The sequence below is a fragment of the Phalacrocorax carbo genome, chromosome 4, assembly GCF_963921805.1.
Source record: "Phalacrocorax carbo chromosome 4, bPhaCar2.1, whole genome shotgun sequence".
NCBI classification, from domain to species: Eukaryota; Metazoa; Chordata; class Aves; order Suliformes; family Phalacrocoracidae; genus Phalacrocorax; species Phalacrocorax carbo.
This window is the reverse complement of record NC_087516.1, coordinates 50,176,437-50,188,282: the sequence shown is the minus strand read 5'-3', so window position 1 is coordinate 50,188,282 and position 11,846 is coordinate 50,176,437. Positions and strand designations below refer to the sequence as shown.

At 42.3% G+C, this 11,846-nt stretch overlaps 1 protein-coding gene across 2 annotated transcripts; it reads left to right on the top strand.

The window, feature by feature from the left end:
* The first annotated feature begins 437 nt into the window (after positions 1–437).
* ERI1 (exoribonuclease 1) lies at positions 438–11,553 on the top strand. Of its 2 annotated transcripts, none has more exons than XM_064449896.1 (7): positions 438–589; positions 1,387–1,562; positions 3,964–4,174; positions 5,509–5,592; positions 6,256–6,365; positions 8,603–8,717; positions 10,634–11,553. In XM_064449896.1, the coding sequence occupies exons 1-7, from the start codon at positions 509–511 to the stop codon at positions 10,874–10,876; spliced, it is 1,020 nt and encodes a 339-aa protein (XP_064305966.1). In that variant the 5' UTR covers positions 438–508; the 3' UTR covers positions 10,877–11,553. The 2 variants fall into 2 exon arrangements, with proteins under 2 accessions (XP_064305966.1, XP_064305968.1); XM_064449898.1 differs by having other exon boundaries at positions 450–589; positions 1,392–1,562.
* Positions 11,554–11,846: the final 293 nt, after the last annotated feature.

Below are 11,846 nucleotides of genomic sequence, written 5' to 3'. Positions count from 1 at the left end.
GGGCTGGCGGGGTGGGGGCCTGCTGAATCGCTCTGGTGGCCTGGACTTGGCCACACACACCCTGTGGGCGTCTCAAATCCATGGTTACTGTGCCCTGCGCAGTCAGGAGAGGAATATGGACGCATAAATAAGGTGCCTGCCCCGTGCATTTTTCCCTGTAACGTGGCCAGAGCTCCCAGAAAGCTGCTGCGACCCCAAAACCAGGCCACTCAGCAAAAGCTCAGGAGGGCGGATGGCAGGAGCAGGGAGGCGGAGGAGCGGGCCGGGGGCTGGCGGGAGCCCGCCGGGACGGGCAGGGGGGCGAGGCAGGCCGGGCACACGTGGCACATGCCCACGAGAGTATTTTTTTATCCCGGAGAGGGAAGACGGGAGCCAAGCCCGGGGCCGAGCAGCTGTTCGGGTCACCGGACGAGCGGCGGGGCGGTCTGAGGCGGCGGGTCCGCCCCGGGGCGGGCCCCGCGCTCTCCCCGCCCCGCGACGGGCCGCTCTCCCCGCCGCCGCTGCCGCCATGGAGGAACAGAAGGAGAACCGCCCGCAGGCCGCCCTCAACGAGGCGCCGGCGCCGCCCGCCCCCGCCGCCGGCCCGCCGGTGAGTGCGCGGGGGCGGCGGAGAGGGCCCTGCCTGCCCCGGCGGGGGTACGACGGCGCCCCCCGCCCGCCGCTGCCCTCCGCGCATGCGCGGAGGCCGCCCCGCCGCCGGCCCTCAGGCCGCGCCGGGCCGCGGCCCGCGGTGGCTCCCTGGGCTGGCCCGGTGCGGCGGGGCCCGGCAGGGCTGGGCGGGCTGAGTGCGGCCTTACCGAGGGGGCGCCTCCGGCCCCACGGGCCCCTTGCCTGCGCCCGAGGCCAGGGAGGCCCCGCTGGCGGCGACAGCGGGCCTGGGGGAGGCCGGTCCCGCCGTGTGCTCGGCCCACAAAGGCTGCCGATAACCGTTAAGCGTCAAAGTGCCTTTAGTTTTTCTTCTTAATTTATTGTTTTGTTTACTATGCACAGTATCGGACATCTGTGTGTCAGTATTCTGGTTAAACAAGGTGCTGAGAGAAGTCTCCTGCTCCAGCCATGGTTTTGCCAGCTCATGCTGCAGGACTAACTTTTCTGTTAAAAACGGGACGCGAGTTCAGGTTTTGTCTCAGAGCTAGTCTTTGGCATGACTTCACACCCGTGCGTTAGTATCCCTTTGGTCTGTCCCTTGATTTTTATGAGAGAAGGAAAATGGGTGATTCAGAGCAGATGTCCATATTGACTTTCTTATCCATCCACAAGCTCGTTCGCTCAGTTTGCTCGTGAGTGAAACAGCATGATGTTTTACTGCATTTTGGTGTCAAAGCGATGTGTAAATTTTAATGCTCTAGCTTCTTGTTTTGACCTTCGGATTTCTCTTTCTTCTAGGGTAGGCAGCATTGTAGGATCAGTGATCAAGAAACTAATGGGAGAAACTCCACTGCCAGTTCAAATGACTTCAGTGATCCCATTTACAAAGAAATTGCTATAACCAATGGTTATATCAACAGAATGACCAGAGATGAGCTCAGAAGTAAACTTGCAGAGTTCAAGCTTGAAACCAGGTTAGGCTGATGTGTAAACCTTCTGATTTATCTTTCAGAGCAGTAGAACTATAAGGAATGATAATTTTGAAGTTCAAAAACTCAACACAAAGTGAAAAGCAGACATGCCACCACAACGCCAGTTGTTTCATGTGCAGTCTTGACACAGCTCTTTTTGTAGGATTAGTGCATGTGATACTGCTTAATGTGCTACCAGAAATGTGCGCTGTTTCAACGGGTAACACAAAGAAACAAAAGAATATGTAACTGTAGCTTACTTCTCAACATGTTTTTGGTCAAGGGGGAAAGATGGGTCTGAAGAACTGCAAGGGTTCTCGGGTGGTGTTGCACACCTTCACTGTATAGAAACTCACTTCAGGATATAGGTATTTCTATGTACTCCACCCAGTACAGAGCTGATATTGGCTAGAACCTCTGCAATGATAGGGCTCTGAATTTAATCAATGCAGAGGACAAGTATCTTTAGAAAAAGAGTGCTAATCTGACTAGATGAGATAAAATAATGCGAATAGGTGAATGTACTGTAAACTGGATTTGTGCTCATTGAGGAGGAGGAGTAAAGGGCTAGGTATATAAGAGAGTGGCTCCTGCTCTATCAGAAATGACCTGCAAGACCATTTGATATTGCTGTGGCCAGGCAAATATGAGGTATTGAGAAGAAGGTCAGATGGGAAAAACAAAGTGTATTATTTCTGTTGGCAAGAGTTATGAGGAGGTGGTGGTGGTGGTGGTGAGTTAGCAAAGTGAGATGCTACTCTTCTGGAAGAAGAGATGGAGTCTGAAAGAAGTCCAGCTTTCTAGAAAAGGTGGCAACTGTAGGAGAGAGGATGTTCAGAGGAGAAAAAAAAGGAAGGAAAAGAGATGAGTTTGATAAGAATGAAAAAAAAAAAATGGTGTGGTTGGGAAGTGCAGCCTGCCACCTCCACCCCATTTGCCTGCAAATATTCTGGTTGCATGTGTTTTTTTAAATCCTCCTTTGGTTAAATGAATCTGGCTTCTCAGGAGGAAAAAAATTTATAATTACCTGATAAAATTTTTAGTAAAACAGGTCAGATTTGTACAGCTATTCAGCAGTTACTCTGATTTAAAAATAAAAAGCAGAATTCCAACAGTAAATTATATGTTTGTGGCTTCCTCGGTTATTAGTTTTTTATTTGTTTTTTATTCAGTTGTAAATGCAGAAAGCTTTAAACTTTTAGCTAAGCTAGACTTTTTTTGGTCAATATATTCAATTAAGTTGGTCAGAATATGCCTTACATGTAAACAAATAGTGCATTACCTCTAATGTAGTGAATTGAGCAGCTTGCCACACACCATCCTTTTCCCTTAGGGTTATGTTGATAGCAGATCATCTTCTCTTTCAACTTCTTTTACGGATTTGATGAAGAAAAACGTAATTTTCCCCTCCATCAGCTCCCATAGTATTTCAATTTTGAATAAATTGGTCATTGAATTAAACTGCGTTAATAAACTAGAGTGGGGAAAGAGTTCTCTCTGTTTGCCGAAGAGGCTGATGTTTTCAACTTCAGGTTTAGCAGTCTGATTCCAGTTTTTTCCTTGTGGATCAGTGGACTGCTTTTCTGATAATACCACTTGCTACAGGTAGCTCTTACAGCTTCTGTGATTTCATTTGCAATGTGTAATTTTAGAAATAACTGCCTTCAAAGAGTAAATTATCCTTGTTTATTCAGCTCTGGTTTGGTACATAGGAGTTCTGGCACCTGTACTAGCATATTATAATGTTTGTATTAAAAAGATGCAGTAAGTAATTTTAATCATTTGCCACTGTCAATTTATTTGTTAGCCACAAACCTCCTGAAAAGCAGGATCTTGACCAGGAAGTTTTTCTGGCAATTGAAATCTTGAATACTTCAATTGAGTTACTCAAGCTCAATTTTAAATTTAAATTGAGACAAATTTGAAATATGGGCGTTTTAGCTGGATTCTGCATTATCTGTGCCACTGATGCAGAAATAGCTCGGGCATGAGTCACTTCAGGCAGAGGGTACAGGGAAATACGGGTAAAGCAGTACTGCTTTGAGGGCCAGAGGTCATCTAGGAGCACACTGCCAAGACTTGGGCTTTGCAAAGGCTTCTGCTGCTGAGTCTTGCTGAACTGGAGGTGACTGCAGTGTCTGTGCACTATGCTTCCCAGTCTGTCCCCAAATACTGATATTATCTACATGTTGTAGTTATCGGGCGGTATCATGGCCTCTGCATTTTCCCAGGTAATGGAGCATTAACTGTATGATAAGGCTGAATTCAGACTTCATAAGTGCTGGTGTTCAAAATGAAGTTAATAAGTGATGAACTTTAAAATGTTAAATATAGCTTCAGTTCTACAATGGTGAAATAATTAATTAAATGAGTGTGATCTTTGTCACTTCCCTTATTTCTTTAGAGGAGTGAAAGATGTGCTGAAAAAGAGACTGAAAAACTATTATAAGAAACAGAAGCTGATGCAGAAAGAACCCATTAATGGAGACAGCTACTATGACTACATCTGTGTTGTTGACTTTGAAGCAACATGTGAAGAAGGAAACCCACCTGAATTCATGCATGAAATAATTGAGTTTCCTATTGTCTTACTAAACACGCATACCCTGGAAATAGTAAGTGATCTAATTACTGTGTTGGTTTGCTGTTCTTCAATGTAACTTCCTTGCTTCAGAAAGTCCAGATTAGTTTTTAGGTAGATGTTGAACTTCATTAAAAATAGCTTTTTTTTTTCCATAAAGACCTATCCTCTGTGCGTCTTACATACATAAAAACAAAACTTTCTTTCTATTCTTAAAGCACCTGGAATAGATCTTGCTCCTGCTGTTGACTCCCTCTACTGATATGAGGGACTTTCAGTTTCTCAGACGTCCTCCCCCCACCACCACCACTACCACTTCTTTCCCTGCTTTAAGATCCACGAAGGTATTTCTAGGACTCAAGGGATTCACCATAAACAAGAACTAGCAGATTCTGTGGTCCCGTGTGAGGCGATATAGAAGAGGCTTCTTGGCGGGCTAGATTATTTCCACAATGTACTTGACAGATTGACAGCTGTGTAACCTGATTTTAAACATGCTTAGTAGGCGTTTGGCAGCCTCGAGTGCTCTGTTCCAGTACAGCTTTCTTTTCGGAAAAACTACTTGCTGTCTAACTGAAACTGAGTGACTCATTGAAACGGAGGAAGTGCATGCTCCTCTGACTAATGGTTCATTTATCAAGAACTTTTAAGAGGAGGAGGAGGGTTTCCAGTAATCGCCGTGATGCTGCCTTAGACTGTAGCTGCCTGTATAGCTAACTGCAGAGCGGGGATTGTGCAGATTACAAAGATCGTTTTATTACCTTTAGAGTAGTAGGAAACTGTGGTTTTTTCCTCTGTCCAAAAGGCTTTGTATAGCAGCAGGGATTTGGGGCTTTCTTTTTTCCATGAAACTTGCATGTAGTCTTCACTCTCATACTGCTCAGTTTCCCAGAGTACGGTCATTGTGTTTATCTCTGGCTGGCAGGCATCCAGAGGTGTATGACTTGTATGCAGCCTCTGAGGTGTGTGGCTGGTTGCCTACCTTGAATTACAGGTGAGCCTTTAGAGATACCACCTGAAAAAAAATCAGGCTTTGCTCATGCCTCTCCTTTTTTTCCTTACTCATGTTCTCCTTTTCCCAAATCCACCCCTTTATTGCAGTCTGTCCTTCTTCTCTCTTACATCCACATCTTTGCTCTTTGGTGCCTGCTGGCTGAGAAGAAGGACATGTTCCATTTGGAAAGCCATCCATCCGTCCCATTGGGAAGCTCGTGATGGCCAGTCAGAAACCTCGTATTGGCTGGGGAGGTACATGCTCCTTTTTGCCTCGAGCAGGGCAAGTAGCCACTGTTGCCTTTCAGCTACGGGCAAGCCAAAGAAGTTGCTACATAGTGTGCTGCTGCTGAGTGTTTGATTCTCTTATTACAGGAAGATACTTTTCAGCAATACGTGAAGCCAGAAGTTAATCCCAAACTTTCAAACTTCTGCATTAGTCTGACAGGAATCACCCAGGTAATTTGCACTTTTTTTTCTTCAGGAAAAAATATGAAAAACAGAGATGCCATGTTGATGTTTTCAGACTGTTAATCTTTCATGGTAATTTTTCTGTAAGGCTTATTCTCTTAATCCTTGTGGTTTCCCCCCCTTCTCCCAATTATCGCAGAATTGATTTCACTAAGTTGGTTATTTAGGTGTTTGCAAGGAGCGGTAGGGAAAAACAGTCACTTTGTAATCCATGTATAGAAACTTAATCTTTAACAGAGGAAAGCACCTTTTGAATTGCATCAGTTCCTCTTCTAAGATTTTTTTTATTCTGAAGGGTTTAGAGTCTTAGGATGGCAATGGCTTGTGATCAAGTGAATTGAGCAGAAGACTGGGAAACAAGCTCCAAGGCTTTAATCCAAGTTCAACAGCTGACTAACCTTGTTACCTTTGTAGACGCCCTTTGGAGGTTTGCTCTTTTAGTGGTGCTTTTGTGGTGCCTTTTTTTTCAGCTTAGAAAAATCTGTCTGATAGTCTGCTTGTTTTAATGGGTAATCTGTTTCTAAAGATTTTTGTGAAGCCAACTTAGTGAGTGATTTAGTACGTGCATATACATCAATACAATTCTTACATGTCATGCTGGGGTGCTTTTTATGAAAAAATGTTCCTCACTTTTGTTTTGTCGGTTCTTAGGACATTGTTGATAAAGCTGATACATTTCCTCGAGTTCTGCAGAATGTCATAGAGTGGATGAGACAGCGAGAACTGGGAACAAAGTATAGATATTCCATGTTGACAGATGGGTATGTCCTTATGTAACCTTCAGCACGATCTAAAACTGCAAAATTATGTTTAATCTTTGTGAGAGTATTGTTAAAGGTGGATCATGACACTGCTGTTTTTCCATTTTATTATAATTTTAGCTTTCAGGAAAATCAGAAAAGCTGAACTCTAAACAATTTGAAATTAAGCTTCAATCCATTAGATGGCACTGTTTCTTTCCTAGCTTTCTGTATGCAACTTAAATGATGTTGAGTAGACTTTTTATACTTTTTTTGTTCTTGTAATTCTGTTTACATCTAGTTTTCGTGTAGCATGTAGTATCTGAAAATAACCTTGTGCAATTTCAGTTGTAAGAAACTCCCATGCTCTCCTGAATCTGAGGTTTCAGAGATGTGTGGTGGTTGTGTTGTATCCTATGTGTGTTAGTGACACTGTTGATACATCCTGCACATTTTGCCAGAAAGCAGTAATGGATTATGCTGTTTATTGAACAAGGAGAAATGGGTAGCACAGACAGCTCTCTGCTTCAGCTTAGAAGACCAGTGGGTCCCAGCTCTGACAAGGTTTGTGTGTGAGGGATTGACTAGTCCTTGAACTACCACCTGAACGTGGTCTCTCACAAGGTCTGTGTGGAAAAGTAAGTCCCCTAACGACTGCAAAGTGAACAGATTTTGAGGTCTAGATACATCTTGATGCAACATTGTTCTTGTCATCGTAACTTTGTTATACGATGAAAGATACTGTTTGAGCCTTACCTTATATAGCACTGGCCAGGGAATATTTCTGTAGGTGGTACTTGCTTTTCAGCTGTGAAACATTGCTATTCTGTTAATGTTTGCCTTCCCCCTTCTCTTGGAATGAGGACTTTAAGTAGCACAGAGTTTTTAACATTAGCCATGTTGAGTTGATTGATGCGTTTTCATGTTGCTATGCCTGTTGTTTGCCTGGAATAGGTCTTCTGTTGTGCTGGATTAAAATGGTAGTCCTGTGCTGCTCTGTTACAATAACTGTCAAACCAAAGGGAGGTGAACCCTGAGACAAAACTGGAGTTCGTGAAAAAAGATTGTGGAGGATCTTAGTATGACTTCCAAACACTTCTGTCGAGTAAAACACAGATAAATATTCTAGTCTGTAATATGAGTGGTTTGAAAAACAATGTATCATAGGAGATGAATGGTTACATAACAAAACCTTCTTTAACTAATCCAACGTACCAAGTGAGTAAAATTTTTTTGACCGTGAGACTTTTTTCTCAAAATTCCTGAAGGTTTGGACAATTATATATCACAGGTCTTTTTTGGTGAAGAACCGGTATCACTGAAACGTGGTTGTGTCCAGTGTGAACAGTGAAGCCATTTAAAAGCTATCACACAAGACTTCAGGTGTATGGTTTAGATCTGTGTACACCTTAAAAATAAGGAGTTAAAATATTGTCATTCCAACTTTAATTAATTTAAGGAACTGTGGTAAATACCGCTATTTGACTAATTTTTTTTCCTATGATTAGGTTTCTGTCTTTGGAAGCAACAGTAACTTTGCTAAAGCAAAACTGGTGCAAGAGTGGTTATGTTACTGGGCCTAGAATGTGTCTGGAATTCCCCTCCAGGGGAATCCCCTTGGTGAAGCTCCTCAGGGAGAATAGGTGCAGTGAAATTTGTCATGTAGGTGAGATTGTGTAGACAGCTGCAAAAGAGCGGGGGCAGGGGGGAAAGGTTTTATTTTAGCTTGAAGCTTACAAACTTGTTGGAGTCATTCCCTTCAAGAAGGTGGGCTAGAAGTGCATCAAGTTAAAGTTTCATCTATTTTCTGTTAAGGTCTGGTGCTCCTAAAAATAAGTGCAGTCTGGTTTCAGTAACCTACATTTAGTAGAGATGCACGTATACCCAATTAACCAGGAAAATTTAAGGTGTCCCTTGCTTCCCCAAGGGCTGTGTAAGCATCTAGTTTATTGGCAGTTTTTGGAGCAGATGTGGTAGGTGGAAAAGTCGGCATGCTATTCTTTGTTTTAACCGTCCTGGACCTGAAACCATCATAGTGAAAATCTTGCTCATGTCATTATTTGTTTTCCCCATGATTAACAAATTCATATTAAAAAATTCTTTACCATGATTATAGCAAAAGAGCTTTTCCTAAACTGTTTTCCTTCTACTGACCACCAATGACAAGACAGCTGTTTGTGCTACAGCTGTATGATATGTAGAATACAGGGCATCTGAATTATATATTACTAATGTTTTTTCTCTTTTGACTTTTTCAGATCTTGGGATATGAGTAAATTTTTGAACATCCAGTGCCGTATTAGCCGTATCAAATACCCTTCTTTTGCCAAAAAGTGGATCAATATTCGCAAATCATATGGGAACTTCTATAAGGTTTGTACACATTGTTGTTCCTCATATGGGAAAATTTCATTTAAAAGTCTAGAATGTCCCGTTGCGCTGGTCGTCTTTACTTGCGTAGTATAAAATTGGAGCACTTAAACTAATTGTTGCGGCCTGATTTTCAAATGTGTTTCGCGCACAGATCTCACTTTACTGATCGAGGATCATACAATCTACTGCATTTTGATTTTGATCTTGTTTTTAAGAATCAGAAGACGCTCCATGAAGGATTGTCTAAAAATGTCATGCTGGTGCTTTTAGATCAAGTGTGCCTTGAAGTAGTTCAGCTCAAAAGACTCTGTATTGATTTTTTTTATTATTTTTTCCTGTCTTCATGTAATACACTACAAAACTAATTTGTACCACTACCCTCAGATATCTCCACTTTTGACAGCGTAATGGGAACAGAAAGATCAGGACATATCTACAGTGGCATCAAATTGTCAAGAGAAAAGCAATACCAAGTTCAGTGCTGGACCCTATTTCTGCGTTCTTTCACTGTCAGATTGCCATAAAATGGGGTATCAGAGATTCTAGCGAATTCCTAGTCAGTCTACACTAAACCATTTGTTTGAATGTGATTTCAGCCTAGCTGACAATCTTCTCTTGAAGGGCTTTTTCATACTGAATGTAACCTGTAGAAAAGAAAGAGGTTAATGCTGAATAAGAGAAGAGCTTTACTTTGTGCTGAGCAAATATTACAGGGCTGCTCCATTGCTGCCTCTATATTGTGCCTTCTCTGCATGACCGTTTCTGTTGGAAACATGAGGACACAGAACAGTCTTGTGACTCTTACAAGCTCTAACATACCTTCTTTTTCCTTCTCTGAGCAGTGAGTGAGTGCTTTTTCATCAAAGGCAATGAAGATTGTAACTTAGAATGAATCAGGTTTTTTACTTTTTGTTTGTTTTTTTCTTTTAATAAATGCAAGCAGTTGTAGCATTTATAGTTGGTCAGTGCTTCTGTGTGGCTATTGAATCTGTTGTTAAGTAATAGTAATAGATAAAATTAATGACAAGGAATGTATTTTAACTTTCATGTGGAATGTCCCACAGCCTGCAGGTGTACGTCCCCTGCCCAGTTTGTGGGTGTTATTACTGGAGTTGCATATTGCCAGGTTTTGGCAACTGTCGTGTCACCATTCTGCCTACCTATTAAATCCAGTAGTATGGTGCAATGTCCTGGAATTTGTCGTGTCCTGTTTCCCCCACCCACACCCCACCACCAAAAGAGCAAACTAAAGCTTTCCTTTAAAGTTATCCTTTTGTTTTTCTTTGACCTTTCCAAAGCACAAACGTATATTTAGCAGATAATTGAGAGAGGACGAGGGGCTTTTGCTGGTGTAGCACTTTGTATGGGTAAGCTAGTTAAGCTTCTTTGTCCATGCTGGTCATCCATGTGAACATGGGCTGCTACACGTGTTGCTGATCTGTTCCTGTGGTGTTTGGAGGCATTCAGAAGCTTGATGTCAGTGAGAATCAGGAGCCTGGTGCTTCTTTAGTTGCTTAGCATTTAAAAGAAAACCAAAATCTGATTCCCTCTGCAATACCACTTTGGGTAGTAATTCCATTTTTCACAAAGCTTCTTAAACCTAGCTAGGCCATGGCTTCCACCGTTGCCAGCACTGGCATATCTTGAGCTGGTGCTGGTAGTGGTGGGAGGCTCTTCAGATTATCCTGAGTCTAGACAAGCTCCTGTTAACTATGTCTCCTCTGCAAAAATGAAAGTGTCTGTCTCACCAAGGTGCTTTGAAGTTAGATTGTTAGTGATCTGACAAAAAGGCAACATGAAAGTGCTATGTGACTTAAGGAGACTTAAAATCTGCATATGTTTCTACTGCGCTGTGTTAGATTACAAAGACTTGGTACGGAACCTAATTCTTGAGTGTCATTCAATTTCTCCACCAGGTTCCAAGGAACCAGACCAAACTGACAATCATGCTTGAAAAGCTGGGCATGAATTATGATGGGAGACCTCACAGTGGACTTGATGACTCTAAAAACATTGCAAGGATAGCTATAAGGATGCTGCAGGATGGCTGTGAACTGCGGGTGAATGAGAGAATGCATGCTGGACAGCTTATGACAGTTTCCTCCTCAGCCCCCTTAGAGGGAGCCCCTGCTCCACAGATGCCCCGCCACAGAAACTAGCAGTTCTGCGTTCTGCCTTCGGAACTCCTCTCAGATACTGGCTAAAGACTGTTGAGCTTATTAAACGGCCACCTCTGCCAACCTGTCTGCAATGCAGAATCTGAAAGCACCTTAATTAATCGTCTCTGTTGAAATAAAGAGGAGTATGGAAGCTCTTTGCTCTTTGAAGCCTGTGTTACAGCATTTTTTATATATACTGATGATTTTTTGTTGTTGTTTGCAACTTTAGCAGGCAGATTGATATGCAGAATCCAGGCAAAGTGTTAAGCTTTTAAGAACATGTAGTTTAAACACATGCAAAGATTTGTTGGGCCTGTGCGCTGCTGTTCCACCCCTGCCTGTGGGTAGTATTTATTCACTGTGCCATACTCTGATGATATCTAGCATCTGATTATTCATTGCACACGAATAAGACATTGCTGGAAGAACTGAAATAGCAAGTGGTCAGGCTGGCCTTTCCTGATAAGGCACTCTTCTAAGGGTTCCTGCTGGTAATTTTTTTTTTTTTTTTTAAACAAAGTCAAGGGAAAATAGGAGCATGTTCCTCAGGTCTAAAACAGTAGAGAAATACTGTGTTGTTTATGTTTGCCTTTTTTTTTTTTCTTTAAGGGATATGTTTGTCTGCTTCCACATCAATTAGAAGAGCTGTGTATTGAATAAAAATCCCATTAATGCAGTATGATGGTAATTTTTTTTAACCTGTATTTAAAAAGAGAATGTTCTTCAGATTTTCACTTTGAGGATTGTATCTCCTATTCCTTCTACACTCAGCTGCAGTTCATTTAATATTGCTTTTCGACACTGTCAGCCATTTGGACTTATTTTTAAGTAAATGTGAAGTAAAAATAAGTTCAAAACATACCAGACTCAATATTTTGTGCTATCTGGTTGTTCTGTAGAACAAACCAAGAAGCTTCTAGTTCATAGTTAAAGACATGCTCAACTATTTTTGGTACCTTCTGGTACCTCT